Raw genomic sequence first — 18,157 nt, 5'->3', positions numbered from 1 at the left:
CAAACCAGGGCAGGACTTATACACTTAATGGTAAGGTCCTAGGGAGTGTGGCTGAACAAAGAGATCACGGTGGCATAGTGGTTAGCACTGCTACCTCACAGCGCCAGAGACCTGGGTTCAATTCCCACCTCAGGCAACTGACTGTGTGGAGTTTGCACATTCTCCCCGTGTCTGCGTGGGTTTCCTCCGGGTGCTCCGGTTTCCTCCCACAGTCCAAAAATGTGCAGGTTAGGTGAATTGGCCATGCTAAAATTGCCCGTAGTGTGAGGTGAAGGGATAAATGTAGGGGAATAGGTCTGGGTGGGTTGCGCTTCAGCGGGTCGGTGTGGGACTTGATGGGCTGAAGGGCCTGTTTCCACACTGTAAGTAATCTAATCTTGGAGTGCAGGACCATAGTTCTTTGAAAGTGGAGTCGCAGGTAGATAAAATAGTGAAGAAGGCGTTTGGTATGCTTTCCTTTATTGGCCAGTGCATTGAGTACAGGAGTTGGGAGGCCATGATGCGACTATACAGGATATTTGTTTGGCCATTCTGGCAGCTCATTCCACACACGTACCACCCTCTGCATGAACAAGTTGCCCCTTAGGTCCCTTTTAAATCTTTCCCCTCTCACCTTAAACCTATGCCCTCCAGTTTTTGACTCCCCTACCCTTGGATATTCACCCAATCCATGCCCCCTCATGATTTTATAAACTTCTATAAGGTTACCCCTCAGCCTCCAACACTCCAGGGAAAACAGCCCCAGCCTATTCAGCCTCTCTCTCTAATAGCTCAAACCTTCCAACCCTGGCAACATCCTTGTAAATCTTTTCTGAACTCTTTCAAGTTCCATAACATCTGTAGCAGGGAGACCAGAATTGAACACTGTATTCCAAAAGTGGCCTAACCAACATTTTGTACAAGATGCACTGCAGAAACTCACCAAAGATCCTCAGACAGCACCTTCCAAACCCACGGCCACTTTTATCTAGAAAGACAAGGGCAGCAGATACATGGAAACACCACTCCCTGCGAGTTGTCCTTTGCGCTACTCACCATCCTGACTTGGGAATATATCGCTGTTCCTTCACTGTCACTGGGACAAAATCCTGGAATTCCCTCCCCTGTGACATTGTGGGTCAACCTGCAGCAGGTGGGCTGTAGCAGTTCAAGAAGGCAACTCACCCCTACCTGCTCAAGAGGCAACTAGAGACGGACAATAAATGCTGGCCTAACCAGCAACACCCACATCTCACAAATGAATAAAACGAAACTTAATATCACTACGTCATCGCCATTCCCTAATTTATTCAAGGCAAGTTGTTCCCTCATAACAGAATACATTTGCAGATGATACCAAGATTGGTGGAATTGTGGATAGTGTAGAAGATTGTCAAAGGACACATTTGGATACAGATCAGTTGCAGACATGGGCAGAGAAATGGCAGATGGAGTTTAATCTGGGTAAGTGTGAGGTGTTGCACTTTCTGAGATCAAATGTTTGGGAAAGTATATGGTTAATGGCAGGGCCCTGAGCAGCATTGATGTACAGAGTGATCTTTCGGTTCAAGTCCATAGCTCCCTGAAAATGGCCAGGTGAGTAGATAGGGTGGTATGACATGTTTGCCTTTATTGATCGAGGAATTGAGTACTAGAGTCAGGGTGTCATGTTGCAGCTTTATATGACTTTGATTTGGCCACTTAGGGTATTGTGTTCACATTACAGGAAGGGCGTGCAGGCTTTGGAGAGGGTACAGAAGAGGTTTACCAGGAAGCTGCCTGGATTGGAGGGTATGAACTGTAAGGAGAGGCTGGAAAAACTCAGGTTGTTTTCTCTGGAGGCTGAGGGGAGACTTGAGAGAAATCTATCAAATTATAAGATATAGGGTTGATGGTCAGGATCTTTTCCCCAGAGTTAAACTAGGGGCCTCGCATTTAAGGTGAGAGGGGGAAAGGTCAAAGGAGATGTGAGGGGCAAGTTGTTTTTACACAAGAGTGTGGTAGGAGTGTGGAACGCACTTCCTGGGATGGGGGTGGAGGCAGATATGATAAGGGACTTGCGATAAGCACATGAATATGTGCATGAATATGCGGCACGGTGGCACAGTGGTTAGCACTGTTGCCTCACAGAGCCAAGGACCAGGGTTCAATTCCCGGCTCAGGCTATGTAGAATTTGCACATTCTCCCAGTGTCTGCGTGGGTTTCCTCCAGGTACTCTGGTTTCCTCCCACAGTCCAAAAATGTGCAGGTTAGGTGAACTGGCCATGTTAAATTGTCCATAGTGTTATGTGAAGTCTGGGTGGGTTGCTCTTTGGAGGGTCGGTGTGGACTTGTTGGGCCGAAGGGCCTGTTTCCACACTGTAAGTAATCTAATCTAATATGCAAGGGATAAGGACCAAGGACTGGCAGAGGGATTAGTTTAATTTGGGGTCATGTTCTGCACAACACTGTGGGCCGAAGGGCCTGTTCCTGTGCTGTACTGTTCGGTGTTCTAATATTTTTAAAAATTGTCAGCTTCTGCCCTCTGTCTTAAGAGGCCGGGGTTATGATAACTGATGTTCACCCTGATCCATTCAATAACTCAGACCCTTTGTTATTCCTCTTCTGTAGGGAGATGCTGAAAGACCCCCAGAGAAGGTCCAACTTAATCTCCAGTCCAACCAACTTCAACCACTTGGTGCACGTGGGCCCTTCGCAAGGCATACATAATCTCCGGGATCTGCCTTCGGTCAGTGCAACTCCACCCCCCCCCCCCCCCCCCCCCCCCCCCCGTCCGGGAAGTCAAAGACGGAAATACTTTGTGCAAAATGACAGCAGAGTGATGCAGGGTTTTCAGCTGAATGCCCCGACAGGGTTTCAACACAACAAATGCACTTGTATAGCGGAGTTTGCATCAAACAATGTTCTGAGGCAGTCGATCCAGGTCACAAAGTTTGATCATCAGCCACGCAAGGGGATATTAGGAACAGATGTTTGTATGCTTGCTGAGAGGTCAGGTTAAGGAACCTCTTAAAGGAGGAGAGAGAAAGAGAGAGAGATTACAACAGGAAATTCGAGAACTTGTGGCACAGTTGGTGGAGGAATTGGAATCGGGACTATCAGACTGTTCAGAATTGAAGCACCGAGACTTCAGTGTAGTGTAGGGGCTGTAGGGGGTTTACAGAGATAGGGAGGGGGTGTAGGGGCTGTAGGAGGTTTACAGAGATAGGGAGGAGGTGAAGGGGCTGGAGGGGGTTACAGAGATAGGGAGGGGGTGTAGGGGCAGTAGGGGGTTACAGAGATAGGGAGGGGGTGTAGGGGCTGGAGGAGGTTTACAGAGATAGGGAGGGGGTGTAGGGGCTGGAGGGGGTTACATAGATAGGGAGGGGGTGTAGGGGCTGTAGGAGGTTTACAGAGATAGGGCGGGGTGTAGGGGCTGGAGGGGGTTACAGAGATAGGGAGAGGGAGTAGGGACTGGAGGGGGTTACAGAAATAGGGAGGGGGAGTAGGAGCTGGAGGGAGTGACAGAGATAGGGAGTGGGTGTAGGGGCTGTAGGAGGTTACAGAGATAGGGAGGGGGTAGGGGCTGGAGGGGGTTACAGAGATAGGGAGGGGGTGTAGGGGCTGTAGGAGGTTTACAGGGATAGGGAGGGGGTGTAGGGAATGGAGGGGGTTACAGAGATAGGGAGAGGGAGTAGGGACTGCAGGGGGTTACAGAAATAGGGAGGGGGAGTAGGAGCTGGAGGGAGTGACAGAGATAGGGAGTGGGTGTAGGGGCTGTAGGAGGTTTACAGAGATAGGGAGGGGGGTAGGTGCTGGAGGGGGTTACAGAGATAGGGAGGGGGTGTAGGGGCTGTAGGAGGTTTACAGAGATAGGGAGGGGGTGTAGGGAATGGAGGGGGTTAAAGAGATAGGGAGGGGGAGTCGGGGCTGGAGGGAGTGACAGAGATAGGGAGGGGGTGTAGGGGCAGTAGGGGGTTACAGAGATAGGGAGGGGGTGTAGGGGCTGGAGGAGGTTTACAGAGATAGGGAGGGGGTTGTAGGGGCTGGAGGGTGTGACAGAGATAGGGAGGGGGTGTAGGGGGCTGGAGGAGGTTACAGAGATTGGGAGGGGGTGTAGGGGCTGGAGGTTACAGAGATAGGGAGAGGGTGTAGGGGCTGTAGGAGCTGTAGGAGGTTACAGAGATAGGGAGGGGGTGTAGGGGCTGTAGGAGGTTACAGAGATAGGGAGGGGGTGTAGGGGCTGGAGGGGGTGACAAAGATAGGGAGGGGTGTAGGGGCTGCAGCAGGTTACAGAGATAGGGAGGGGGTGTGGGGGCTGGAGGGAGTGACAGAGATAGGGAGGTGGTGTAGGGGCAGTAGGGGGTTACAGAGATAGGGAGGGGGTGTAGGGGCTGGAGGGGGTGACAAAGATAGGGAGGGGTGTAGGGGCTGCAGCAGGTTACAGAGATAGGGAGGGGGTGTAGGGGCTGGAGGGGGTTACAGAGATAGGGAGGGTGTATAGGGGCTGGAAGGGGTTACAGAGACAGGGAGGGGGTGGAGGGGGTGTAGGGGCTAGAGGAGGTTTACAGAGATAGGGAGGGGGTGTAGGGGCTGGAGGATGTTACAGACTTGGGGGCTGTAGAGGCTGGAGGGGGTTACAGACATAGGGAGGGGGTGAAGGGGCTGGAGGGGGTTACAGAGATAGGGAGGGGGAGTCGGGGCTGGAGGGAGTGACAGAGATAGGGAGGGGGTGTAGGGGCACTAGGGGGTTACAGAGATAGGGAGGGGGTGTAGGGGCTGGAGGAGGTTTACAGAGATAGGGAGGGGGTTGTAGGGGCTGGAGGGTGTGACAGATAGGGAGGGGGTGTAGGGGGCTGGAGGAGGTTACAGAGATTGGGAGGGGGTGTCGGGGCTGGAGGAGGTTTACAGAGATAGGGAGGGGGTGTAGGGGCTGGAGGTTACAGAGATAGGGAGAGGGTGTAGGGGCTGTAGGAGGTTACAGAGATAGGGAGGGGTGTAGGGGCTGCAGCAGGTTACAGAGATAGGGAGGGGGTGTAGGGGCTGGAGGGGGTTACAGAGATAGGGAGGGTGTATAGGGGCTGGAAGGGGTTACAGAGACAGGGAGGGGGTGGAGGGGGTGTAGGGGCTAGAGGAGGTTTACAGAGATAGGGAGGGGGTGTAGGGGCTGGAGGAGGTTACAGAGATAGGGAGGGGTGTAGGGGCTGGAAGGGGTTACAGAGACAGGGAGGGGGTGGAGGGGGTGTAGGGGCTAGAGGAGGTTTACAGAGATAGGGAGGGGGTGTAGGGGCTGGAGGATGTTACAGACGTGGGGGGGGTGTAGAGGCTGGAGGGGGTTACAGACATAGGGAGGGGGTGAAGGGGCTGGAGGGGGTTACAGAGATAGGGAGGGTTATAGGGGCTGGAGGGGGTTACAGAGATAGGGAGGGGGTGTAGGGGCTGGAGGAGATTTACAGAGATAGGGAAGGGGTGTAGGGGGTGTAGGGGCTGGAGGGCGTTACAGAGATAGAGAGAGGGTGTAGGGACTGGTGGGGGTTACAGAGATAGGGAGGGGGTGTAGGAGCTGGAGGAGGTTACAGAGATAGGGAGGGGGTGTAGGGGCTGGAGGAGATTTACAGACATAGGCAGGGGGTATAGGGGTTGGAGGGGGTGACAGAGATAGGAAGGGGGTGTAGGGGCTGGAGAGGGTTACAGACATAGGGAGGGGGTGAAGGGGCTGGAGGGGGTTACAGAGATAGGAAGGGGGTGTAGGGGCTGGAGGTGGTTACAGAGATAGGGAGGGGGTGTAGGGGCTGGAGGAGGTGACAGAGATGGGGAGGGGGAGTAGGGGCTGGAGGGGGTTACAGAGATGGGGGGTGCAGGGGCTGCAGGAGGTTACAGACATAGGGAGGGTGTGTCGGGGCTGGAGGGGGTTACAGAGATAGGGAGGGGGTGTAGGGGTTGGAGGAGATTTATAGACATAGGGAGGAGGTGTAGGGGTTGGAGAGGGTGACAGAGATAGGAAGGGGGTGTAGGGACTGCAGCGGGTTACAGAGATAGGGAGGGGGTGTAGGGGCTGGAGAGGATTACAGAGATAGGGAGGGGGTGTAGGGGCTGGAGGAGATTTACAGAGATAGGGAGGGGGTGTCGGGGCTGGAGGGGTTGACAGAGATAGGGAGGGGTTGTAGGGGCTGGAGTGGGCTACAGAGATTGGGAGGGGGTGTAGGGGCTGGAGGGGGTTACAGACAGAGGGAGGGGGTGTAGGGGCTGGTGTGGGTTACATAGATTGGGAGGCGGTGTAGGGGCTAGAGGAGGTTACAGAAATGGGGAGAGGGTGTAGCGGCTGGCAGGGGTGACAGAGATAGGGAGGGGGTGTAGGGGCTATAGGGGGTAACAGTGGTAGGGAGGGGGTGTAGGAGCTGGAGGGGGTTACAGAAATAGGGAGGGCGTGTCGCGGTTGGAGGGGGTTACAGAGATAGGGAGGGGGGGTGTAGAGGCTGGAGGAGACTTAGAGAGATAGGGAGGGGTATAGGGGCTGGAGGGGGTTACAGAGATAGGGAGGGGGTGTAGGGGCTGGAGGAGATTTACAGAGATAGGGAGGGGGTGTAGGGGCTGGAGGGCGTTACAGAGATAGGGAGAGGGTGTAGGGACTGGCGGGGGTTACAGAGATAGGGAGGGGGTGTAGGAGCTGGTGGGGGCTACAGAGTTAGGGAGGGGGTGTCGTGGCTGGAGGAGGTTACAGAAATAGGGAGGGGGTTTAGATTTAGATTACTTACAATGTGGAAACAGGCACTTCAGCCCAACAAGTCCACGCCAACCTGCCGAAGTGCAACCCACCCAGACACATTCCTCTGCATTTACCCCTTCACCTAACACTACAGGCAATTTAGCATGGCCAATTCACCTCACCTGCACATTTATGGACTGTGGGAGGAAACACAGGCAGACACAGGAGAATGTGCAAACTCCACACAGTCAGTCGCCTGAGGTAGGAATTGAACCCGGGTCTCTGGCGCTGTGAGGCAGCAGTGGTAACCACTGTACCACCATGCCACCCATATGTAGGGGCTGGAGGAGGTTACAGAGATAGGGAGGGGATGTAGGGGCCAGAGGGGGTGACAGAGATAGGAAGGGGGTGTAGGGGCTGGAGGGGGTTACAGAGATAGGGAGGGGGTGTAGGGGCTGGAGGGGGTTACAGAGATAGGGAGGGGGTGTAGGGGCTGGAGAGGGCTACAGAGATAGGGAGGGGGTATAGGGGCTGGAGGAGGTTACAGAGATAGGGAGGGGGTGTAGGGGCTGGAGGAGGTTACAGAGATAGGGAGGGGATGTAGGGGCCAGAGGGGGGTGACAGAGATTGGGAGAGGTGTAGGGGCTGGAGGGGTTACAGAGATAGGGAGGGGGTGTAGGGACTGGAGGGGGTGACAGAGATTGGGAGAGGTGTAGGGGCTGGAGGGGTTACAGAGATAGGGAGGGGGTGTAGGGACTGGAGGGGGTGACAGAGATTGGGAGAGGTGTAGGGGCTGGAGGGGTTACAGAGATAGGGAGGGGGTGTAGGGGCTGGAGATGGGGACAGAGATAGGGAGTGGGTGTAGGGGCTGGAGCAGGGGACAGAGATAGGGAGAGGGTGTAGGGACTGGAGGAGGTGACAGAGATAGGGAGGGGGTATAGGGGCTGGAGGGAGTTACAGAGCGAGGGAGGGGGTTTAGGGGCTGGAGGGGGTTACAGAGATATGGAGGGGGTGTAGGGGCTGGAGGGGGTTACAGAGATAGGGAGGGGGTGTAGGGGCTGGAGGGGGTGACAGAGATAGGGAGGGGGTTTAGGGGCCGGAGGGGGTTACAGAGATAGGGAGGGGGTTTAGGGGCCGGAGGGGGTTACAGAGTTACGGAGGGGTGTAACGGCTGGAGTGGGTTACAGAGGTAAGGAGGGGCCTGGGTAGAGATGGTGAAACCTTGGTGGAGGATGAGGCCTTTGATGAATTTCAATAGGAGATTGAGAATTCAGGGTAGATTGCAGCCAGCAGAGGACCTGAAGTAGGCCTGCAATCCCAGGGTGGAATGGGAGAACAGGAGCTGATGTAGGTTGGGGAGAGTTTAGGATTCAGTGAGCTCCCAGTCCTACCGTTGGTTACAGGCGAAGTAAAGTGTGATGACAAGGGCCTAGCCACAGGCAATTGAGAGGGCAGAAGAATCTTCACCATCAGATTGGATGATGCCAAACTTCAGACAAACAATGCTCTTTAATATCTCTCACTTCCCAGATCTTGGTGTCTATATAGCAACTCTATCCATTTCAAAATTATTCAATGCAATAAAAGCATTAAGTAAAAATGATGTTTTTACAGTGAGAGAGTGTGTGTGTGTGAGCCCGTACCCCAGTGAGAGTCTGTGTGTGTGTGTGTGTGTGTGTGAGCCCGTACCCCAGTGAGAGTCTGTGTGTGTGTGTGTGTGTGTGTGTGTGTGTGTGTGAGCCCGTACCCCAGTGAGAGTCTGTGTGTATGTGTGTGTGTGTGTGAGTGAGCCCATACCCCAGTGAGAGTCTGTGTGTGTGTGTGTGTGTGTGTGTGAGCCCGTACCCCAGTGAGAGTCTGTGTGTGTGTGTGTGTGAGCCCGTACCCCAGTGAGACTCTGTGTGTGTGTGTGTGAGAGAGCCCGTACCCCAGTGAGAGTCTGTGTGTGTGTGTGTGAGAGAGCCCGTACCCCAGTGAGAGTCTGTGTGTGTGTGTGTGAGCCCGTACCCCAGTGAGAGTCTGTGTGTATGTGTGTGTGTGTGTGAGTGAGCCCATACCCCAGTGAGAGTCTGTGTGTGTGTGTGTGTGTGTGTGTGTGTGTGTGTGTGTGTGTGTGTGTGTGTGAGCCCGTACCCCAGTGAGACTCTGTGTGTGTGTGTGTGAGAGAGCCCGTACACCAGTGAGAGTCTGTGTGTGTGTGTGTGTGTGAGCCCGTACCCCAGTGAGAGTCTGTGTGTGAGTGTGTGTGTGTGTGAGAGAGCCCGTACCCCAGTGAGAGTCTGTGTGTGTGTGTGTGTGAGCCCGTACCCCAGTGAGAGTCTGTGTGTGGGTGTGTGTGTGTGTGTGAGAGAGCCCGTACCCCAGTGAGAGTCTGTGTGTGTGTGTGTGTGTGTGTGAGCCTGTACCCCAGTGAGAGTCTGTGTGTGTGTGTGTGTGTGTGTGTGTGTGTGTGTGTGTGTGTGAGCCCGTACCCCAGTGAGAGTCTGTGTGTGTGTGTGTGTGTGTGTGTGTGTGTGAGCCCGTACCCCAGTGAGAGTCTGTGTGTGGGTGTGTGTGTGTGTGAGAGAGCCCGTACCCCAGTGAGAGTCTGTGTGTGAGTGTGTGTGTGTGTGAGAGAGCCCGTACCCCAGTGAGAGTCTGTGTGTGTGTGTGTGTGTGAGCCCGTACCCCAGTGAGAGTCTGTGTGTGTGTGTGTGTGTGTGTGAGCCCGTACCCCAGTGAGAGTCTGTGTGTGTGTGTGTGTGTGTGAGTGTGTGTGTGTGTGTGAGCCCGTACCCCAGTGAGAGTCTGTGTGTGTGTGTGTGTGTGTGTGTGTGTGTGTGAGCCCGTACCCCAGTGAGAGTCTGTGTGTGGGTGTGTGTGTGTGTGAGAGAGCCCGTACCCCAGTGAGAGTCTGTGTGTGTGTGTGTGTGTGTGTGAGCCTATACCCCAGTGGGAGTCTGTGTGTGGGTGTGTGTGCCTGTGTTAGTATGTGTGTGGGAGCCTGTACCCCAGTGGCAGTAGTCTTCATGGGATAAACTATATTAACTGACCTCTACCCTCCTCTAATAATCGTATTGTTTCTCTCTACAGTCAAAAGATTCACTCGAAGAGAGAAATCAAATGTCTTCTGTCCTTCCCACATTCCGACACCGCAGCAATACAGAGTCAGGGTTCTTGAGTGATAAAAAGACTTCCAGGGATCCAGCACCTGGTAAGGCCAGATACTGATCATTAGGCCTCAACTGAAGGCATTGGGATGTGGTTGAGGGGCTCCCTGTGCTGTACCTGTGTTGGGAGTGTTTGAAGGGGACCGCACAGAGGAGATTTTCTTTGTATCTCGACCTGTCCTGGGATGCTTGCTCGCTGACAGGCCGCATCTAAAATAATTGGACCTTTCATTTCCAGCAACAATATCCGTCATCTAGTGAATACATAGATGGATAAAGTTGATTCCTGCCTCAATGCCTGTGTGGGATATATATGTTGCATGCAGCCTGGCAAGTGCCGTATTGGCATCACCTATGCTGTGATATATGTACTGAAGCAGAACAGTGCAGACAACATGTTGCAGTCAATGTGTACACTGCATGTTGCATTGTGTCACCTATGCCTCATTGTGTGTAGATATTGTCCTGCACCAGACCCAACCCCCTCAAAATATTTTAAGAAGGTATCCTAGACCCTAAGTTTCTCTTGTTTTAAAGGCAAGTGTAAAACTGTGTGTTCCCGATGTAATGTGACTGGTCAAACTACTCAACATTAAACAAGACACAATTTATTTAAACACTGTAGTTAAAAAAAAAATCAAAGAAAGAGGAATTTAGAATAACTTAACTCTCTTGGAAAACTGAACAGAATGATAGAGAAAAGGAATAGGAAGTGACTTCACCACAGGAAATAACATCACCACCGGAAATGACATCACCAACCCAAAGAAACCCAAACACATAAATAGAAAGCAGGAATTATCAGCAGTGCTTCACCTGAGGCCCACTGAAGATGTTACCTAGTAGGGTAACAAAACATCTGGAAATGAACCTTGCAGCTCAGCGAGCAAACCTACATCCAGAATGATAGATACAGTAATGATTATTAATTAATTGTTCCAATATAGTAACATACCATTAACACACCCCTTAGCAAATTAAGACACAAATTCTCACATACTGTCGTAGAGTCAAAAAGCATGAAAACAGACCCTTCGGTGCAACCAGCCCATGCCAAAACATTATCCCAAACTAAAGTAGTCCTGCCTGCCTGCTCCTGGCCCACATTCCTCCAAAAACTTCCCTAATCATATATTTGTCTAAATGTCTTTAAATGTAACTGTCCCCACATCCATCATTTCCTCTGGAAATTCATTCCACACACAAACTACTCTCTGTGTAAAAAAAAAATTGCCCCTCATATCTTTTTAAAATCTTTTTCCTCTCACCTTAAAAATATGCCCCCCCCTAGTGTTGATACCTGCCACCCTGGGGAAAAGACTCCTGCCCTTCACCTTATCTATACCCCTATATGATTTTCTAAACCTCTGTAAGGCTACTCCTCAATCTCCTGGGCTACAGTGATAAACAGTCCCAGCCTATCCCGACTCGCTTTATAACTCAAACTCTCCAATCCTGGCAACATCCTGGTAAATCTCTTCTGAACCCTCTCCAGCTTAATAATATCCTTCCTATAGCAGGGCGCCCAGAACTGGACCCAGAAGAGGCCTCACCAATATCCTGTACATCCCAACTCCTATACTCAAAGGTCTGAGCAATGAAGGCAAGTGTGCTAAGTGCCTTCGTAAATGCCCTATGCTTAGAATTATGTGCTTGAACCCCCAGGTCTCTCTGTTCTACAACACTGCCCAAGGCTGTACTTTTAATTGGAGATGTCTATGTTTGTTTTTCCAAAATGTAATCCTCCAACCCGGGAGGGGAAAAAAAAACTTCAACAGAGGATTCAGAGAGAGTAGCAGCCAGGAGACATTCACTGAAGCTTCAAGCTCTGTTGAGACCCCAATATCTTCTGATGCTACTCAGAAATCCGGATCTGTGAGAGATGGCCACACACCCGTTCAGGCTGGCAAAAAGAAGGACCTCCCAAGCTGTTTACTCAAATGGTCTTAACTAGTCAGCTTGGCGCCTCTGTCACTCTTCAAAAAAAAGGACTAAATACCCTCTTAAAGTGACAGCATCATCACAAGATTGTGTCTGACGTTGTGTGTGTGTGTGTATTCCATGCAGTATTGCGTGTATGTTGTTTGTGTACAGACGGAGAACCAAGTCCTAAACTGGAATCTCTCCACAGGTTCTTCCAGCAGTCGGCTGCCAAGGAAACAGATTTCTTCGGACTCGGCCTCACTGGCGGTAAGACGTCTCACTTTACAACAGAGTTTGGGTGGGTCGGGGTAGAATCGGGTCCATCACCACGTGGGACATGTGGGGCAGGGTCCAAATCCTGAGGCTGGAGCGTTGAAGGGGTTGGGGTGGGGAGAGAGTTGCAGTTTGCTACCAGGGAAACTGTGGGCTGGTGGGGGCAGAAAGTCAGACGGGAAATCAGGGTGGAGTTGTGATGGGACCAGCTTGAAGAGTCAATATTTTTCCAAAGAATGGTCTCTGAACCCCGTTTTCTCTGTCTCTTCCCCCCTACTCTTTCTGTTCCCACCCTCCCCTCAATTTCTCTATCCCTAATCCTTTCTCACTCAGTGCCTGATCACCTCTCACTCTCCAACCCTCCACTCCCGTCTGTCCGCCTATCTCTTTCTGTTGCCCCCCTCGCGTCACTCACTAACCCACTCTGTCATCTTTCTCTCTGTCCCCACTTTGGACAAGGAGACTTGTCCCTGTCTCCCTCTCATTTCATCCCATCTATCTCTGTTCGTCCTACCACATGTCTCTCTCTTTCTCTCCGTCCATCCACCTGCTCCCACCAATCTCTCTATAGTGCCAGCCTGGAATTCAATCTCCCTTCCTGTGTGCCCTCTCCCACTTTCTCCATCTCGTCTCCCTCTGTATCTATACCGGTTTCTCTCTGTGTTTCACTTCACTTGTCCTTTCTGACTGTTTTCTAAAGAGGATTCTCTTCTCTGCAGGATTTTAATCCAACTCGTCTCTGACGCCTGGTTTACTCTAGCTTCCCAGCGACCACCTTCCCTCGAGGTGTGGAATCGAGACACCCCCCTCACTCCGAACAATTTGCGCAGAGATCTTCACAGTGTTCCCCGACAGAAACATTGGCGTCGGTCAACAGGACAACATCTCTGCATCCTGAATGTCAACTGAGTGATTGATTGTTTCTGGAACATTCCACCCACCATTGGTACAGACTCAAGGATGATTGCCTCTCCCTTTGGCATTTAAAGGCTGGCTGGTACAGCCCTTGTGGACTGACTCTTCCCTCACCTCTTATTCATGTTGCCACCACAAACCACGAGAGTGCACTTGCGGGCAGGAATATGCCCAGCTCATCTGGGCCAAAGGCCCTCTCGCCAGGGCCATTTTTGTTATGGGTGAGGGGGGTGAATTGATCTTAACCGCACCAAGGAATGGGTGGGTGGTCTGTGACTACGATTCTCACATATGCCAGGACTGGAGACAGAAAAGGCATATCCTGCTCTCTCTCTCTCTGCCCTTGCTGCTTTTCTGAAAGTCCCATGCTTCCTGCAGGTCTGTCGGCCATTAGGTTAAGTGCAGAGCTGCTGTGAAACCACACCTGCATCCTTCAGTTAACTGGTTGTTGCAATGGCCGGGCATACGTTCCACCCTCTGCCTAGGCAGAGGGGACAGACAATTCCTACCTCTGTGAAAACAGCGAGGCAGGCAACTGGCCCCTTACCCCTCGGAGGGAAAAAATGAACTTGGTGGGGGGGGGGGGAATGTGACTGCCTGCAGACACCCAGACACCTCCCCCCACCAAAGTTACAGGGGGCGGAAAGACATGGCAGGTAGTGGCCACAACAGGATGCTGGCATTCCCTGCGGTCCTTAGAATGCCCGCAGTAGGTTTGCAGGAAGTTGGTCATCCCTGTCCACACTGGGCATGGTTGGGCTTGGCACCGATCGCACCAAGTGCCCCCCAGTGCCACAAAGGAGGCTAATGCTGATTTCTTAAAGCTGATTTATTTCCCCCAACCCAAATTCTCCTGTTGAAAATCACCCTACCACCTCCCAACCAATTGCCGTGTACATCTCGCTTATTCGTAGACATGGTAAATGCTTCTATGGCTGTTTAATACAGGCATCTGTACAGCAGTGAAGGGACTCTCCGTATTGTTTTGTTTCTCTGGAATGACTAACTCAGTAGAAGGAGCCTTCAGCAAGACACCTGAGAAATGTTTTATCCCATGCTGTGCTGAGTGAATGTTGTAGGAGGTGGCAGAGGGATGTATAACCGAAGGGACACGTAACCAAAGGGACAAACAATGAGGGTAACTGCCAAAAGCATCAGAGAGGGCAAGATGAGATTTTTTTTCTTAAAAATGCCATGAGTTGTTGTGATGTCAAATTTTGTGTTGGTAAGTGTTCCTGAGATGGGATAGTCCACTGAGGGGGTGGGGGGTGTTGGAGAGGTGGCTATGTACCCCCATCATGGAGGTAAACACTTTAAAACTTCCACGGTACAATAGAGATGGTGGAAAGTCAGAGGAGCTAGCGTTAACGAGGACAGATCAACATACAGTATTAACATTATTAAATAAAGTGCTACTAGAGAAATTAATGGAGCCTAACACAGATAAAACCCTTGAGACCTACATCTTAGTCACAGAATCATGGAATGGAATTCCTCCAGTGTGAAGCAGGCTATTCGGCCCATCAAGTCCACACTGACCCTCCGAAGAGCATCCTCTCCATTATCACCCCACTACCCTATCTTTGTAACCCTGAATTTGTCGTGACTAACCCACTTAATCCCCAGCACAGAAACAGACCCTTCGGTCCAACCAGTCCATGCCGACCATCATCCCAAACTAAACTAGTCCCACCTGCCTGGTCCTGGCCCATCTCCCTCCAAACCCTTTCCTATTCATGTCCTTATCCAAATGTCTTTTAAACGTTGTAACTGTACCCGCATCCACCACATCCTCTGGCAGTCCATTCCAAACACGGACTACTCTATGTCAAAATGTTCCCCCTCATGTCCTTTCTAAATCTTTCTCCTCTCACTTTAAAAATATGTCTCCTAGTTTTGAACTCCCACCCCTTGCACTTTTGGTATTCACCTTAGCTATGGCCCTCATGATTTTATAAATCTCTGTAAGGTCACTTCTCAACCTCCTACGCTCCAGTGAAAGAAATTCCAGGCTATATCCAGCCTCTCCTTATAACTCCAGCCCTCCACTCCCAGCAACATCCTGGTAAATCTTTTCTGAACCCTCTCCAACTTAATAATATCCTTCCCATTTCTAAACTTACGAGAATATAGACCCAGCCTATTCAACCTTTTCCAACAGCACAATCCCTCCAAGCCAGAAATTAGTTTGATGAACTTTTGTTGCACACCCTCTGTGACAAATATCTTTCCTTGGGTAAAGTGATCAAAACTGCTCTCAATACTCCAGATGTGGTCTTGCCAAGGCTGTATATCGTTGCAGTTAACCAGAATGGCACAGAAGAGGCTTCACCAATGTCCTGTACAACCTCAATGTGACATCGCAACTCCTACACTCGAAAGGTCTGAGCAATGATGACAAGTATGCTGAACTGTTGAAAATAATTGCTGTAGACATTGTAGATGCATTGATGGCCATCGTCCAGAATCCTTTAGGTCTGGAATGGTCCCAGCAGATTGGAAGTGTGAAATGCAACATCACTATTTAAAAAAGGAGAGAAAGAGAATGATGGCCCTGTTAGCCTAATAGCAGTCACTGTAAAAACAGTAGAACCTGTCATGAGGACACTTAGAAAGTAGCGGCAGGATCAATGTGAATTTATGAAATGTTTGACAAATTGTTTAAAAGGTTGGCGTTTTCTAAGGACATAAGCAGAACAGATAAGAGAAATTGGTGGATGTGGAATATTTAGATTTTCAGAAGGATTTCAGTAAAGGTCCCATACAAGCCGTAAGTAAACAAATGAAAGCATCTGGGATTGGGGGATACATCAACGTGGATTGAGACCTGGTTAACTGACAGGAAATGGAAATAAATTAGTCCTTTTCAGGATGGCAGTCTGTAACTAGTGGGGTACCATAAGGATAATTGCTTGAGCCCTAGCTGATCACAATCTATGTCAGTTATTTGGAAGTGGGAATTAAATATTCCCAAGTCTGCAGGTCACACAAAGTTACATAGAATATGAGTTTGAAGAAGGGCACAAAGATGTTCCAGCTGGAAGAGCTGAGTGTGTGCGCAAACATTTGGCAGATGGAATACAATAGCAAGAAATGTGAAGTTATCCAATTTGTTTGGTAAAATGGAAATACAAAGTATTTCTTTAACTGTGAGACGCTGCAAAGTGTGGAACTTTAAAGGGATTAGGTTGCCCTTGTTCATGAGCCTCTGAAAGCTAACTTGCAAGTACAGCAAGCCATGAGATGCCTTGCTGCCTTTATTATAAGGGGAGTGGAGTAGAGGACTATAGATGGCTCACTGCAATGATATACAGCCTTGGCAAGACCACATCTGGAGTACTGAGAGCAGTTTTGATCACTGTACCTAAGGAAAGATATTTTGCCACAAAGGTTCATCAAACTAATTTCTGGATTGAAGGGGTTGTGCTGTTGGAAAAGGTTAAATAGACTGGGTCTATAAGTTTAGAAGAATGTGAGGTGATCTATAGAAAGTTCTTACAAGACTTGACCAGGTGAATGCAGGAATTCTTAAAGAGACAAAGTCCCTTTTTGTACGCGGTCATGGGTATGAAGGTTCACTTCTGCCACATTGCTGCCTAAGGCTGTTAGACAGATTTTTGATTCACAGGGGATTTGACAAATACAAGGGCATAGGCAGGAAGAGAGTCAAGGCTACAATCATATTGAGTGGTGGAGCAGACTCGAGGGGCCAAATGGCCTGCTGCAGTTCCTTTTTTTTTAATGATCTTGGCTCATCTCAGGCGACCCAAAGAGTAATTCTGCCGACAGACATTTGTTAGTCATTCTTAGTGGCTCTGTTTCTGGAAAGCAGCTGGATCTCCGATATGAGGACAAGGGAGGCCACAAGAATGCAGAGTACAGCTGTTAGGGGACACCACGAGACTGCCAGGTTCCATTAGCCCATTCCTCCCCACCCCCCACCCCCACAGTGAAGCCAGTGACTGTGAATTGACACCATTAGCCGACTCCAGCATAGTTTCTTTCAAACGGGATTTATTATTCTCTCTCTACCTTTCATATTCTGAACAGTTGGTGGCCGGGTCCGTCCTGGGGTTGCTTGTGCTGTCACAGTCGAGATTGAGTTCACAGCTGGCCGTGTCTAGGGGCTCCCCGCAAGAGGTGTGATGCTGTGGCTGGCCATGCCTCAAAGCACACACCTCCGTGCTGTGGGAACAGAAGCTTCCAGTCACAAAGGCCAACAGGAAACACCTTCTCTCTCGCGGGGAGGTTTGGTAAGGTGTGCTCAAATCGGGAGGGGGTCTGGAGATTTTTTTAAAAAGAAGGGCATTCTCACATGGGGATATCACTTGTTGCCCACCCCTAAGAGTCCCTTGAACTCAGTGGCTTGCTCATCCATTTCAGAGGACAAAGACACTTGCCATGGGGATGGAATCATATTCTCAATAAAATAGATTCCCTACCTTAAAAGGACATGAGTGAACAAGAAGGGCTATCGCGTCATAAAGATGTACAGCATGGAAACAGACCCTTCGGTCCAACTCGTCCATGCCGACCAGATAAGCTAAATTAATCTAGTTATTACAATAATAATATTGTATTGTTATGATCTTGGCTCATCTCAGACTATCCAAAGAGTTGTCATGGCCACCAGTACAGAGGGCAGCTTGATATTCGTTGAATTTATTTCCAACAGCTGCTGCGATGGGATTTGTACCTGTCTCCAACAATACGACTCTGCCATCACTTTCCCTCCTTCCCTGTTCCACTCAGTCCCAAGATCGGGAAGTCTAGCAAAATGGTGACATAGGGAGAAACTTTCAGTCAGCGTGTGGTTCCGACCTGGAACTGTTTGAGAATGGGAGGGAGGCAGATTCAATCCAAACCTTCAGCAGGGAATCAGGTTATGATCTGAAGAGGAAGGATAAGCAGAACGGGGGGGGGGGGTGGCACTGGGTAAAGAGACAGTGTGGACACAATGGTCTGAACGGTCTCCTTCTGTCCAGTGACTTGAGTTTCATCCTTCCACAGTTGCAGGGTGGCGGGCTGGAGGGTGCTTGCTGGTGTGAGCCCTGGGGCAGCAGCAGGGAGAGCCCAAGCTGTCATGCCAGCCCTGCTGCAGCTTCCGCTCGGTGCCACCTTTCCAGTTATATCTAACCCAAAGTGAGTCCTGGGAGAGGGAGTGAATCACCCCTGGGCTTCCTGATCCCGCTCATCAGATGGCGGACCCACAAGCACCCCCGCTGGAAAGTG

The 18,157-nt window shown here is 50.7% G+C and overlaps 2 protein-coding genes across 2 annotated transcripts in view; one reads left to right on the top strand and one right to left on the bottom strand.

The window, feature by feature from the left end:
• Positions 1–15,092, top strand: part of LOC140457082 (serine/threonine-protein kinase MRCK alpha-like) — a 213,167-nt gene extending 198,075 nt beyond the window's left edge. The window contains exons 34-37 of the mRNA XM_072551052.1: positions 2,591–2,708; positions 9,738–9,858; positions 11,946–12,004; positions 12,730–15,092. Coding sequence (XP_072407153.1) covers positions 2,591–2,708; positions 9,738–9,858; positions 11,946–12,004; positions 12,730–12,753 — 322 coding nt within the window. The 3' untranslated portion in view covers positions 12,754–15,092. The remainder of the gene's footprint in view (positions 1–2,590; positions 2,709–9,737; positions 9,859–11,945; positions 12,005–12,729) is intronic.
• LOC140457083 (uncharacterized) overlaps positions 1–18,157 on the bottom strand; it is a 130,184-nt gene that overhangs the window by 64,188 nt on the left and 47,839 nt on the right. Inside the window, exon 8 of the mRNA XM_072551053.1 lies at positions 16,958–17,110. Coding sequence (XP_072407154.1) covers positions 16,958–17,110 — 153 coding nt within the window. The remainder of the gene's footprint in view (positions 1–16,957; positions 17,111–18,157) is intronic.

The sequence above is a fragment of the Chiloscyllium punctatum genome, chromosome 31 (genome assembly GCF_047496795.1).
Source record: "Chiloscyllium punctatum isolate Juve2018m chromosome 31, sChiPun1.3, whole genome shotgun sequence".
NCBI classification, from domain to species: Eukaryota; Metazoa; Chordata; class Chondrichthyes; order Orectolobiformes; family Hemiscylliidae; genus Chiloscyllium; species Chiloscyllium punctatum.
Note: the sequence above shows the minus strand (reverse complement) of the source record. Positions and strands in the feature narration are given on the sequence as shown.